Raw genomic sequence first — 13540 nt, 5'->3', positions numbered from 1 at the left:
CTCCAGAGTGGATCTGTTTCAGATCCTCCATCGTATTTGACCTTCTTCACTTTGGTCTGAACCACCAGGAAGTGGATGTACATCTCAGTCAGGGTCTTTGGGAGGACGGCTCTTTTGTTGGTCTCCATCATTTCCTCCAGAACTGTAGCAGTGATCCAGCAGAAGACTGGAATGTGACACATGATGTGGAGAGTTTTAGATGTCTTGATGTGGGAGATGGTGCTGCTGGCCTGATCTTCATCTCTGAATCTCTTCCTGAAGTACTCCTCCTTCTGGGGGTCATTGAACCCTCTGACCTCTGTCACCATGCCAACACACTGAGGAGGGATCTGATTGGCTGCTGCAGGTCGTGTGGTTATCCAGAGGAGAGCAGAGGGAAGCAGTTTCCCCCTGATGAGGTTTGTCAGCAGAACATCCACTGAGCTGGACTCTGTAACATCAGTCAGGATCAGATTATCATCAAAGTTCAGAGGAAGTCGACTCTCATCCAAGCTGTCAATGATGAACAGAACCTGGAACTGTTCAAAGTTACTGATTCCTTTGGTTTCAGTAAAGAAGTGATGAATCAGTTCCACCAAGCTGAACTTTTTCTTTTTCAGCACATTCAGCTCTCTGAAGGTGAATGGAAATATGAACTGGATGTTCTGGTTGGTTTTGTCTTCAGCCCAGTCCAGAGTGAACTTCTGTATTAAAACTGTTTTTCCAATACCAGCCGCTCCCTTTGTCATCACTGTTTTGATTGGTTGATCTCTTCCAGGTGGGACTTTAAAGATGTCTTCTAGTTTTATTGTTGTTTCCATTTTGTGGTTTTTCCTGTTTGCTGTTTCAATCTGTCTGACCTCATGTTCCTGGTTGACCTCTCCAGTTCCTCCCTCTGTGATGTAGAGCTCTGTGTAGATCTGGTTCAGGAGGGCTGGGTTTCCTGCTTTAGTGATTCCCTCAAACACACACTGGAACTTCTTCTTCAGGTTGGATTTTAAATTATACATGCACATAACAGAAGACCCTGAATTTGTAAAAGAAAAAAATAAATGTCACATTTGTATTGAAATATCTCCTTATCTACCAAATAAAAACATAAAGAAACAAAAACATTACACAGAATAGATACAGGTCAAAGGCAATAGCAAATCTAAAAACTTAGATATATGAGGGGGACATACATTTTTAAAACATCTTTATATTTATTATCTAAGAATACCTAAAATATATTGGCTAGTGTTACTAACAGCTAGTGTATTTATAGTTTTAATACTTCTTTATTTTAAAATAAGCCTAGTTACAAACTTTTCAAGTAAATTATTGGTGCATTGGGTCCTCCATAGAATCATCACCTTATTGTAATGGAATAGTTTGTCTTAATTGTTAGATCAGTTCTTAGATTTTTTTTTAATCTGGTTGAGTGTGGTTAAATATTGATCAGGTGATTATAGTGGGGGATTTTAATATTGTTGACAGACACCGATAGTCTAAATGTATTTATTAATGTTTTCCACCTCCTCAGTTCTGCCTATTTTAAGCTCCTTTCATAATTAGCTTTTTCTCGGCCCCTAAATCTCTCTGCAGAGTTGACTGATTGGAATCTGAAAATATTGATTGAGGACATTTTAAATGCTGATCCAAGTCTTACTGCTTTGTAGACGTTCAGCCAGTCCTTCCTGGTCCATGTCCTTCAGAGTGTTTCCTATGATCTTCAGAAATGCGTCTCTGCTGTCTCTTTGTTTCTCATCTTCATCCTCACTCTGACTTTCTAAAGTCTCTTTGTAATCTTTACTCAAAGTATTCTCAATCTTCTTCCACTCATTCGTCACAAAAGTAAAAACCTTTTCTTTCAGCTCCTGGAACAGAATATGAGATAAAGAGTGAAATGATGGACTCAAGCATCAGGTCCATGTTGGACAGACTGAAGGTCCTCTGGTCTACAAAGACCAGCATGGAGGTGACTGAACAGAACCGACATACACACCTTCAATACGGAGTCCAGTTGTGTTTGATGCTGCTGTGCAGACGAACCACTGGGAACCTCTGAGCTCCCATGGTCCATGCTGTGGAGGAACCAGGAAAAATTAGTTCCCATTTTCTCTACAATACTAACTGACACAGTCATGATCCATGTTTATGAATCGAGCACAGGTAAGCCAACATTTTCTGGGTATATTTTCATTGTGTTAAATTCAGAACTGATCAACACAAACTAGAAACAATCATCTAAATCAGGGGTCCCCAAGCTACGGCCTCCACATTTGGTCCAGCCCCCTGAACAATACCAGAGAGCATTCAGATTTTTTTTCAGTTATTGTATTTTCTGGTTTATATGTGGATTTTTCCTCAACCACCAGGGGGCTCTTTAGCAGGAAGTGTGTCCTGTAAACTGTGGGGCGCATTGCTGCCATCTGTTGGACTTTTAGGGAACTGCTTGACTTTTATGTTATTTAATCAGTACAGTTGTTTGCTAACGGTAGAGCAGACTTAACTTATACTGTTAAGTATAAGTTAACATATACTTACTTACAGTAAGTAGACTTCAAAACAAGCCTTTATGTTAACATATGAGGAATTAATATGTTAAAGTTACATTCCCTCAATGGGATATATACTAGTCAGTCCCAGTGACCGTTTCTCTCATGGGTTTTGCCCATGTGCTTTCTGGGTAAAAATCAATCGAGAAACGCAGCCCCCTCTTCCCCCGTCAACAATCTCCGGCCCCCCACCAGAGAAGGGAAAAGTTATGTGGCCCTCACAGGAAAAAGTTTGAGGACCACTGATCTAAATAATCTTACCTGCTGAAGATAAAAACATGCAGCAGATTTCTTTTGATTGAAAGCCTTCGACTCTAGCCATGTTTTTATGACTGTACAAGGCTGATTGAGTCATAGACTATGTGTAGAGTAGAGATTTTTATCTTTTTTTAAATCTATTTCTATTGCATACTCTATCCTTTATTCTTGTTTGCATAACTTCATTCCTGATTCAAAATGTTTGCTCTTTGGTCCAATAACACCTTTTGGTTTATGTGTAATAAACTGAAGCCCATTTTATCTGGTGACAAAGAAAATACAGCTGCACATCATCACCATCATCATCATCATCATCATCATCAGCATATGTAGATATAATAATGTTAGGGAAAATTGTACCTAGGGAATATAAATCAATCAGGAAGAGACTCCTGAGGAAATGAACATCTGATGTTAGATGAAATTTACAGCTGTTACCAATTACATTGTTTTCCTTGAATTGATTTTTATCACATTATTTGAACTAGTTTGTGTTTCTGTATGTACAACTGGCACTACTGCTGAAGAACAAAATGTATTTTCTGATGTGCAGTAAAAGCCAGATAAAGTTATCTTGGACGTTACAGTTGCTGACAGCGTTCATAAGGGTGTGGTAAGATTGAAACAGACAGTTTATGCACATTGGCCTCCATAGGAGTGACTCTTTCCTCACACGTTGAGATTTTCATAATGACTACAATGGCTGCAGTCAGCTCCAGAAACCATAAACTACATAGAAAAGTATAATAAAAAAATTTAAATCCCTCAGCCTGATAATTATTACTATAAAAACTCATAACAATTATTGTGACTAAAGAGGATTCCAACATTAAACTCTAATCATTAGAGTAACATAAAAAGCTTTTTAGATTTGCTGATTTTTACAGCACTGTTTACAATTGTTTCTCTCTTTTTCTATTACTAACAAAAACAAATAACTAAAACCACAGACTCCTTTCCTGTTGTTGTAAGTGAGACATTCAGAGATCTCAGAGTTTGCATGTTTCCTCTGGCTGTAAGCACAAATACAATCGTTCATATATGGTTTGATCACTTGAATTTCAGTATTTAATACGAGTTGGCCATCACACTTACCTCTTTGTAGAAGGTTGATTTGATTTCAAATCAATTAAACGTCCACTTGACTGGTCACTCTTCAACGACACCAGGCTGGGTTCTGGTTCAGATCCATGTTTCCTCCTGTGAATAAATCTGTTTCAGTGATGTGATCTTGGACACGGAGAAAAGCTGTGAATGCATGTTATTCACAACAGTACTGGATAAAATTTATATTTATATCAGTGGGACACAATTAACCAAACCCCACAGATGCTGGAATAAAACATGTTAAATTGGTAAATTTACAGCACTTAGATCCAGTTCACCTCTTTAAAGCAGGAGGTTCATCTGATTTAAAATCAATTAATCGTCCAGTTGACTCGTTACTCTGGAAGGACACACAGGTGGGTTCTGGTTCTGATCCAGGTCCAGCTTTCTTCCTGTAAATAAAAATGGTTTAATCATGAATTATTATCTGTAATAATCCAGTTTAGACTTTACCTCCATGTCTCCACCTGAGTGAAAGTAACCAAACCTGGGTTCAAAGGAACCTTGTCTAGTAAAGCCCGATAGAAACTCAGAACCAACTCAGACTTGGACTTTTTTCACTTCAACACCTAAAAAAACAGGCTGCATATGTGAAAATTACTGATGAAATATCGAAGGAATGCTGCTAAGGTCTGCTGTGATCAGGGTTACCAACATTAAGAGCAGGTTTCCTAAAAAATGTTTCAGTTCATTCCTCCCTAAATATCCACCCTGGATCACATGTTTTAATTCCCAGATTTTACAGCTTATCAGAGGAAATAATGTAAAAAAAATCGTTGTAATAAAAATGTGTTGCAGAAACATCCAAATTAGACAGAAGTGAAACAGAAAATGGCATTTAATTTCTGAAATGTGAGTAGCTAAGCTTATGATGGGATAAAGTTACAACATGTGGCTCCACTCACCTCTTTGTAGCTGGAGGTTGATTTGATTTAAAATCAATTAATCGTCCAGTTGACTCGTTACTCTGGAAGGACACACAGGTGGGTTCTGGTTCTGGTTCAGATTCATTCCTGTAGAAACATTGGTTGTTGATGTAAAAGTTCAATTCAGTTAATGAGGAAAGTCTCTAAATAAATAATGATCTAAAATAAAATGTCACTTCCATGAAGTGATTTGTGGGATTAGACACAGTAAAAAATGCTGGGTTATTTTCATAACCCAATTTCTGGGTTGAAGCTGTTGGGTCATAGGTTGGGTTAGTTTGACCAAATATTGGGTCAAAATACATAACTCATGAGTTGGGTCAGAAATTTATCGGAAGTCTACATCTTGCNAAATGATTCTTCCTCATTATTGTGCATTTATTACTGAAAAGTCAGAGCTGTTGGTCTGACCTCCGCCGCCCCTTCCGAGAGGTTTTAGTCGTTGGGACTCCGTCCTCACACTGATCCATGTTCACTACGTCTCACTGCTTCACCTGCAGAGCAAAGCCAGACCTGGAGAACCAGAACCACTGAAATCAGATCAAGATATTCTGATATGTTTGATCTGAAATGCAGAAAACAGAGAAACAACAGATCACTAATAAACTAAACACTCTAATAATAATGTGGATTAATCTCCAAACAACAGAAAGACAAATTCAAACTTCACCTGTTGCTCTGATGCCGTATGAAGTTTTAAAATAATTTTATTATTTTCAAGATCGAACTTGGAAATGTTCTATGTTGTGAGGAAAACATAACATTTTCCATGGTTAAAAGACATGAATTTATTCATTTAAAACTAAGGCATTATGAAGTCAGTTATAAGATCAAAGGTATACGGAGATGATAAAGTAACAAAATGAGAGAGATTTTCAGTTTTCACATGATAAATTGCCTGGAAGAAAATTTCCAATCTGTGGCCAGCATTTTATTTTTATTTGATCTACTAATAGTTCATAAAATATCGATGTTCAGCAGGAATAACTGGGTTCAGATGCTCTGAGTGGAAAACAGCAGAAAGTTCAAACCTGCAGAGGAACATTAACAGGTTGATGACTGGAACAGGTAAATATTCAACCAGACAGAAACATTTGGCTCCATCCACCCTCAAAGCTCCTCCTTCAGTTCAGAGTTCATCCAACGGCTCTACTGCCGAACCAGAACCAGAACCGGTTCTGCTTGGATTCTGCCATTTGATTTATTCCTGAAACTAAACTTTAACCTCGAACTACCAAATTTGAACAGAACCAGTGCCGATAAAAATGCTCGTCTTTTTGACAATATTATTTTTTATAGCATTTTTATCAATTATGACACGTCATCAATGGTCCATCAAAGCACCCGAATCAGTCCTCTTCTGATCTAACTTCCCTTGGCTTCGGTCCAGTTCTTTATTCGCGTTTAAAAACGCCTTAACTGAGACGCACCGCGTCTTTCTCCCACTTGGTTTCCCTCAAAAGTTTCAGTGAAACAAAAATATCAATTTTACCAAATTTTGCCTCGGAACAAAGCGAACCAGACTCAGAGCGGATCTGCAGCGGGCCGAACCCAGCCCGTATTTGGTGCGCTTCGTCTGCCAGGACGCGCTCCGTTGCGCAGTCACCAGTACCGATCAAAATCTATTAGTGGGAAATATGGAACTGCGCACATATACAGAAACTGAACTGCAAACTAATTTTTATTAACCAGTAAATAAAAAAATGCTACATTACCTTAAAATGGAGGGTTTTTTTATGGAGGGAATCATCTGCGTCACATTCTGGTTCAAAGTGAAAGTGAATACAAAAACAGGAATGAGTGGGCGTGGCTTCTGTTGATAAAGTTTATTACGCTTGATTGAAACCGATAGGACAATATTTAGTCAATAATTTATGTGCAGTTAATGTTTCATACCTTCTTCACATATTTAGGTTGCAAATAATACATTTTGCATGAAAATAATTTTTAGTTCTCAGTTTCCAGATGAAGAAATACTGCAAGTTTTTACAAAAGACCATTTTTATATCAGTGGGGAAGCATTAAAAACTTCTCTAAATAGGTTTATTTCACATGCAGTTTAAACAAACAGCAGGCAATTTTAACAAATTCTGGCCATGCTGAACTCAAGAAGTTAAGAGTTTAGAAGTGATGGTTGTAAAACTGATTTTCATAATAAAGTATCTGATGCTCAATATGTTTATCATGTGTAATCAGGATGAATGTTGTTGTAAAGTAGAACAACATGTAAAAAACTGAAGTGAAGCAATATCAACAACCACAGCAGAGGGGATGAGGAACTCTTTGCATCAGTCAGATGAAAACATTTCACTTTAAAACTAAAAAAACCAAAATCAGGATTAAAACCAGCAGAGGAGATTCATGAACAGTTCCCTCTAAATCCAGCAGGACGTTTGAACAGACGCCTCCTTTCTTTTCAGTTACTTGATTTCTGGGTCATTGCATTGGATCATGCAGTTCACATTTAAACCACCAGATGGAGACAAAAAAAACAATAATGAGTCCAGGCAATTATCCATTTGAAACATTGTTTACGTCGAAGCCTTAAACTGAGAGCACCATAGATCGTGATGCTTATCGAGTATCGAGTTTAGTTTCAGGATTAGAGCAGATTTATATGAAGAGATGAAATTACAACAATGGATGGTATTACAATGGATACAAGATTAATTGTACACACTGATGCAAAAATAATACATAAATAAATAGTAGAAACTTCTTAGAGAAAAAAAAAACACACAACAAAAAACACCTTCAATATTATCTGATGGAATAAATGGGAATGAAGCTCAGAGTAAATATCAGTGTCTACACCTACAGTGGCTTTCAAAAGTATTCATACCCCTTGAAATTGTTCCATATTTTGTCACATTACAAGCACAAACACGTTTCAACACTGTGTGGAACCACCTTTTGCTGATTCCACTTGCTAGTCTTTAGGGTTTGTCTCTACCAGCTTTGACTGTCTAATTACTGAAGTATTTTTCCCCATTCTTCCTTTCCAAACAGATCAAGCTAAGGCAGATTAAATGGAGAACATATGTGAACTGCAGTTTTCAGATGTTGCCACAGATTCTCAATTGACTTAAGGTCTGGACTTTGACAGGGCCATTACAACATATGAATATATTTTGTTTTGAACCACTCCATTGTAGCCTGACTCTGTATTCAGGGTGGTTGTCCTGCTGCAAGCTTCACTTCCGCTCCAGTCTTTTCATTCTGTATTTGGCTCTCTCCATCTTCCCTGTCCCGGCTGAAGAGAAGCACCTTCAGAGCATGATGCTGCCACCACCACCATGTTTGACAGTGGGGATGGTGTGTTCAGTGACCTGCAGCGTTAGTTCTCATAGTGTTTTGGCCAAAACGTTTAGTTTGGTTCTGCTCTGACCAACTAACTAATAGTTTTCCCTGTGGACAGATTGGTTTGGTCCAGAGTCAACATGGCCTCTTGGCTGCATCTCTGATCTGCGCTTTCCTTGTTCAGCTGGACGTTTAGCTGGACGGTTTATAATTGGACCAAACTCTTTCCATTTCCAGATGATGGATTGAACAGTGTTCTGTTCAATGCTTGAGGAATCTTTTCATTGACTAAGTCTGCTTTAAACCTCTCCACAGCTTCCTCCCTGACCTCTCTGCCATGTTCCTTGGACTTCCTGTTGCTGTTTTCTCTGAATCTCTGAGGCGTCACAGAGCAGCTGGATTTGAACTGAGATTAGATTAGATCACACACAGCTGGACTCTGTTTAGTCATTTGCAGTCATCAGGAAGCTTCTGGAGGAAATTGGACTCAAAAAAAGAGGACTGAATGCTTTTGCGAACCACATTTTTCAGTTTATTTGTAAAATGTTTTGAATCGTGGATAATTTTCTTTCTACTTCACAATTGGAAACCACTTTGTGTTAAACTTTCACATTAAATTAAAGTGAAATTTATGTTTGTAATGTGACAAAATATGGAAACGTTCAAGGGGTGTGAAAACTTTTGCAAGCCACTATTTATGCATTTCAGTAGCTGCTCCAAATCATCTGCTTGATGTAATATGTAGTGCTATGGAGGATTATTATTACTACACCTCTCATCCAAGATAAACTAATTTAGGGGTTTGTAACAGTTTCTAGAGTATTCTAATTTGTTAGTGTTTTCAAGACACAAGATCTTTATATGTGTAACAAATTCACTGAGGAATTAATGCACAATGTGAATCCAGGGTAGAGAGGTTCAGTGAATTTGGTGTTGAAGGTGTGAAGGTGGATCAGTGAATCAGAGGAGACTCTGAAGAAGGACAGGATGCCAGCAGGACAGTCCACATACACGGCTACTCTGTGAGAGACAGAGGAGGACCAGATGGGAGTCACTTCCTTATTATGCCAAGCAGTGTAACCATCACTATCAGAGCAGCTCAGACTCCAGGACTGGTTGTTAAACCCAAACACACTGTCTTCACTACATCCCTTCCTTCTGATTCCTCTGTAGCTCATTGATATTCGGACATCTCCTCTCCACTCCACCTCCCAGTAACCACGACCACTCAGACGATTTCTGCACAGCAGCTGATTAACATCAAATCTATCTGGATGGTCAGGATATGACTGAAGCTCCTCCACACGTGTCGCCTTCCTGTTGCTGTCAGACAGTTTAAGTAATCCGCTCACTGTGTCTGTGTCAAATGTGAGTTGACAGGAATCTGATGGAGAGAACAAACACAATCCAGCTGCAGATATTGATTATTTATTGACACGTGATGACTCCTGAATGAGTGACGTGACAGTTTGAAGATGGTTGAATGTGAGCTGCTTTATGAATCAACCGATAAAAACACTTACACTTCCTCAGATCTTTCTGTAACCATCGGACACCAACAGGCTCCAAACTGTAAGAAGAAGGGAGGTCAGAACATTATTGTTTGATATAAACTGTTACAAAATGTGGCTGGAGATGATTTATAGAGTAAATATTGTTTCTTATGTGCATATGAGAAAAAGGGAATTACGTTTATCAAGTGTACCAGTGACAACAATTTGATATAATTTTAGAAGAACTAAAGGAAGATTTTTTTAAACCAAACTGTCTTTGTCAAGAGGTGTGTGGAAACGCAGGATGACAAAACCGCCTTATTTGTTAAAGGTGCAGTATGTAACTTTTATAATTAAAAAAAATATCTGTCTCCCTAAACGCCTCCCTGAGCTCCCATTGCTTCTTGAAGAAATGCACCAAAACAACCAATTGGAGCCAGGATGAAGGTTTAAGCCATCAATCAATTTGTGTTCTCACTGCTGAATGTGCTAATGGAAAAACAACTGACTGTTACAAGAAAATGTTTATCTGCAGTAATTAGTGACCATGATAACTTTATTTAGCAGCTCTCATGACTGAGTAGATTGAACTGGTCAATTGTCTGCAGGCTATTGTTTTATTTCTATTGATTCCAGTTATGAGGGATGCAATGGCACATGTTTTTTGTCCCACCAATCCACACAATTACAGCAACTGCCAATTCTTCAGAAATTTTAAAATATTTACTGATTTGTATCCTTGCAAAATGTAAAATGCAGGTTATGCATTGATTTGGCGAAGACGATTAAACTATTGTAATTCCTTTCAATTGAACAGGTGAGCAATCTCTATTCCCAGTCACCAGTTGGGCTGAATTTGTATTTAAGCACGGATATTAGACCACTTTGGTGCTCTCCACACCTGAGAGTATCCAGTCCACAATGTGGATCCTCCAGTCTTTCTGTCAGTAGCTTCACTGCTTTCTCTCCTGGATTGTTGTAGCTGAGGTCCAGCTCTCTCACACAGGAGGGGTTGGACTTCAGAGCTGATACCAGAGAAACACAGCCCTCCTCAGCAATCCGACAGCCTGACAGCCTGCAGACACACAACATGCATGACAGGCACCCAAAACACATCATACATAACACTTTGAAACGTGAAGTCATTGTGTTTATCTTTAATTTCTCCAGGGCTAATCCATCCATCTTCAAAGAAATAAAAACTGTTGCTATGTTGAAATTTATTTTTACATACATTGGACCTCTACCTGTTCACAAATTTGGCTGCCATTTGCAAAGCAGCCAATCCAGAAACAAAATAATTTTTTTTGTTTTATTCTTGGAGCTGACAAGGCTGTACCCCCAAAAAGACATTAGAGATGTTACCATCTGTAGTAGTGCTAAGACAGTTTCCACTGTGGATTTTAATGCTTTCTAATGTATATGTGGTGTTTAAACAATTAAAATGGGCAGCTCTAAGTGTTTTGACAGGTGAATTTCAGGTGATTGCAGCTCCTGTCCCTTCTTCCAACCAGATGGTCAATATATATATACCAGTTTGTCTGATGGTGACCTGAATGTGTGAAGGACACACACGGAAACCTGATTCATGTCATTTGTCACATTATATCCTGAAACCAATGTCCCACATTTACAGGACAAATACACAGTTTTTCAACAGAACACACATGAATGAGACATTATTTGTCACACACAGCAGGTACAAATGGTACACACTTTTGGTAGCTTCACACACATTCAGTGTTAAAGTTGGTTTGTGCCAATTGTCCCATTTCAGACTTATGTGAAATTTTTAACATGTCAATATGGGACATTAGGCACAGCTGACACTGGATTGGTGCATCCCAGCTGTCCAATTCAAATTAATGAAAAACATTTTCAGTGTTGCCACATGACACAGTCGGGTTAAATTTTTTTCAAATGATATATCCAATGGAGCCATCTTCTCACCCCGATTCCAACACACTTGGTTCTGTGTCTTTGTCAGGTTCTTTGGGCCATTTTGTGCCCACAGCTTTTCCTTTTTGCCCATAGTTGCTCATTTGGCCCAATTTTCCGGCCAAATAGGCAACATTCCCTAACCTGTGGTTCACTGTATACCACAATTACTGGTATCCATGATGCTGTTTGTACAAACCTTTCATTTTTGACAACAAGAATCCCTCCACACACATTGGGATGTATACCCTATGCAAATATGTTTGAATCATGTGAAACATGTCAAAATATTCTAAAATAAAGTCACAAACAAATGTAAATAAAAAATCTTCTTACTAAAAATAACAGTTGCCCAATGTAAGTGTGTATCCTAACCTTAATGTTTCCAGTTTACAGTGTGGACTCTTCAGCCCATCAGACAGAAGCTTCACTCCCGAGTCCTGCAGGTCATTGTTGCTGAGGTCAAGCTCTCTGAGGCTGGAGGACTGGGAGCCGAGGACTGAAGCCAAACTCTCACAGCTTTTCTCAGTCAGGTTACAGAAGCTAAGTCTGTAAAAAACAAAAAACAAAACAAAAAAAAAACAAATCAAAGAAAAAAGAAAGCCGGCAAGAAAGAAAGAAATAATCTCTGGTTTAATTGGGTAATATTAAAGTTGCACTTTGCCTGGAAGTAAAGCCAATTCTGATCTCCATCTGAGGTGCAGATAAAGATAGTGGTACTTATCAATTAACTAAACATAATGTAGGTCAATATCACAGCTTGTGGAAAACAATTAGACATTATATAACTGGCCTCCAGTGGGAAAATTTTAAGTTTTCTGAAATTATCTTAACTCTCTGAGTCTCCAACATTACAAGATGGAGGAATGAGTTTCCCCTGGTCCAGAGGTTCCCATTTTTTGTGACTTCAGACCTGATACGGTTTGGAAAATTGATCTCATGTGACAGGCACTCTTTGAAAGATTGAACAATCTAAATGAAGAACCATTACATTTGTTGTCTTATCTTACTTGTCATGAAAAAACTAAGAGAACTACCAGGACCCAGGCCTGGTTGTTCATCTATTAATCCCTAAGGATTAATAGATGAGCATTCGATAACCTTAACAAATATTTAAAAACATATGTTCATAGACACCAAATACACTAACCTGAGAGCTTCCAGTTGAAGGTTCTGACTCTCCAGTTCACACCACAGCAGCTTCACCCCTGAATCCAGCAGGTCATTGTTACTGAGGTCTAACTCTCTTAGACTTGACCAACGATCGCCTATAACTGGTGCCAACATTTTGCAGCTTTGCTCTGTGAGCTCACAACCACTCAGTCTGGAAAGAGAGACAAACAGATTACTTTAGTTGTTTGTCCTTTTTGTTGACAAGATGGTGTATTTGAAATAAAACTTACATAGCTTTTTTGGACACCTTGACCAAAGGAAGAAGCCTGAGAAAAGCCTCCTCTGAAGCAGAATATTTCTTCAAGTCAAACACATCCAGATCTTTCTCTGATGACAATAAGATGAAGACCAGAGCTGACCACTGAGCTGGAGACAGTTTTTCTTTGAAGTGACTTCCTGAACTCAGGGACTGTTGGATCTCCTCCACCAGAGAATGATAATTCAGTTCATTCAGACAGTGGAACAGGTTGATGCTTTTTTCTACAGAGAGCTGCTCACCAATTCTTTTCCTGATGTACTTGGCTGATTCCTGACTGGTTGTACTTTCAGTCGGTGAAATCAGACCTTTTAGGAGAGTGTGATTGGTCTGCAGTGAAAGACCCAGAAGGAAGCGAAGAAACAAATCCAGATGACCATTTGGACTCTGTAAGGCCTTTTTCACAGCATTCTGGTGGAGCTGAGTTAACTTTGGATACTTTAAAACTGTTGGTTTCTTGGATGTTTGACCTTCATTCATCAGATCAATACTAGAGTTGATGAAGGTCAGATGAACATGAAGATCATCCAGAAACGCCTGAACCCTCAGATGGACGAAGCAGAACACCTT

The 13540-nt window shown here is 38.7% G+C and overlaps 2 protein-coding genes across 4 annotated transcripts in view; both read right to left on the bottom strand.

Annotated features, from left to right (window-relative positions):
* Positions 1-5: 5 nt before the first annotated feature.
* LOC107834394 (NACHT, LRR and PYD domains-containing protein 3-like) lies at positions 6-6602 on the bottom strand (the record flags this gene model as incomplete). Its single annotated transcript, XM_016665649.1, has 8 exons — positions 6526-6602; positions 5222-5304; positions 4790-4897; positions 4163-4276; positions 3873-3977; positions 1967-2045; positions 1631-1838; positions 6-1006 (listed from the first exon to the last, which is right to left on the bottom strand). Coding segments are annotated over exons 2-8 (1674 nt in total), but the record flags the coding sequence as incomplete, so codon positions are not given.
* Positions 6603-6791: 189 nt separating this feature from the next.
* The window catches only part of LOC103130100 (protein NLRC3-like), a 36029-nt gene continuing 29280 nt past the window's right edge, over positions 6792-13540 (bottom strand). The window contains exons 9-13 of one of the 3 annotated variants that reach the window (XM_016665653.1): positions 12692-12865; positions 11917-12090; positions 10505-10678; positions 9634-9680; positions 6792-9494 (exon numbers count right to left, since the gene is read on the bottom strand). In XM_016665653.1, coding sequence (XP_016521139.1) covers positions 8968-9494; positions 9634-9680; positions 10505-10678; positions 11917-12090; positions 12692-12865 — 1096 coding nt within the window. In that variant the 3' untranslated portion in view covers positions 6792-8967. The remainder of the gene's footprint in view (positions 9495-9633; positions 9681-10504; positions 10679-11916; positions 12091-12691; positions 12866-13540) is intronic. The other 2 variants (XM_016665654.1, XM_016665655.1) reach the window with 2 other exon arrangements.

This window comes from Poecilia formosa, unplaced genomic scaffold, assembly GCF_000485575.1.
Source record: "Poecilia formosa unplaced genomic scaffold, Poecilia_formosa-5.1.2 Scaffold606, whole genome shotgun sequence".
NCBI classification, from domain to species: domain Eukaryota; kingdom Metazoa; phylum Chordata; class Actinopteri; order Cyprinodontiformes; family Poeciliidae; genus Poecilia; species Poecilia formosa.
The sequence above is the reverse complement of the archived record's forward strand: the minus strand, read 5'-3'. Positions and strand labels throughout refer to the sequence as shown.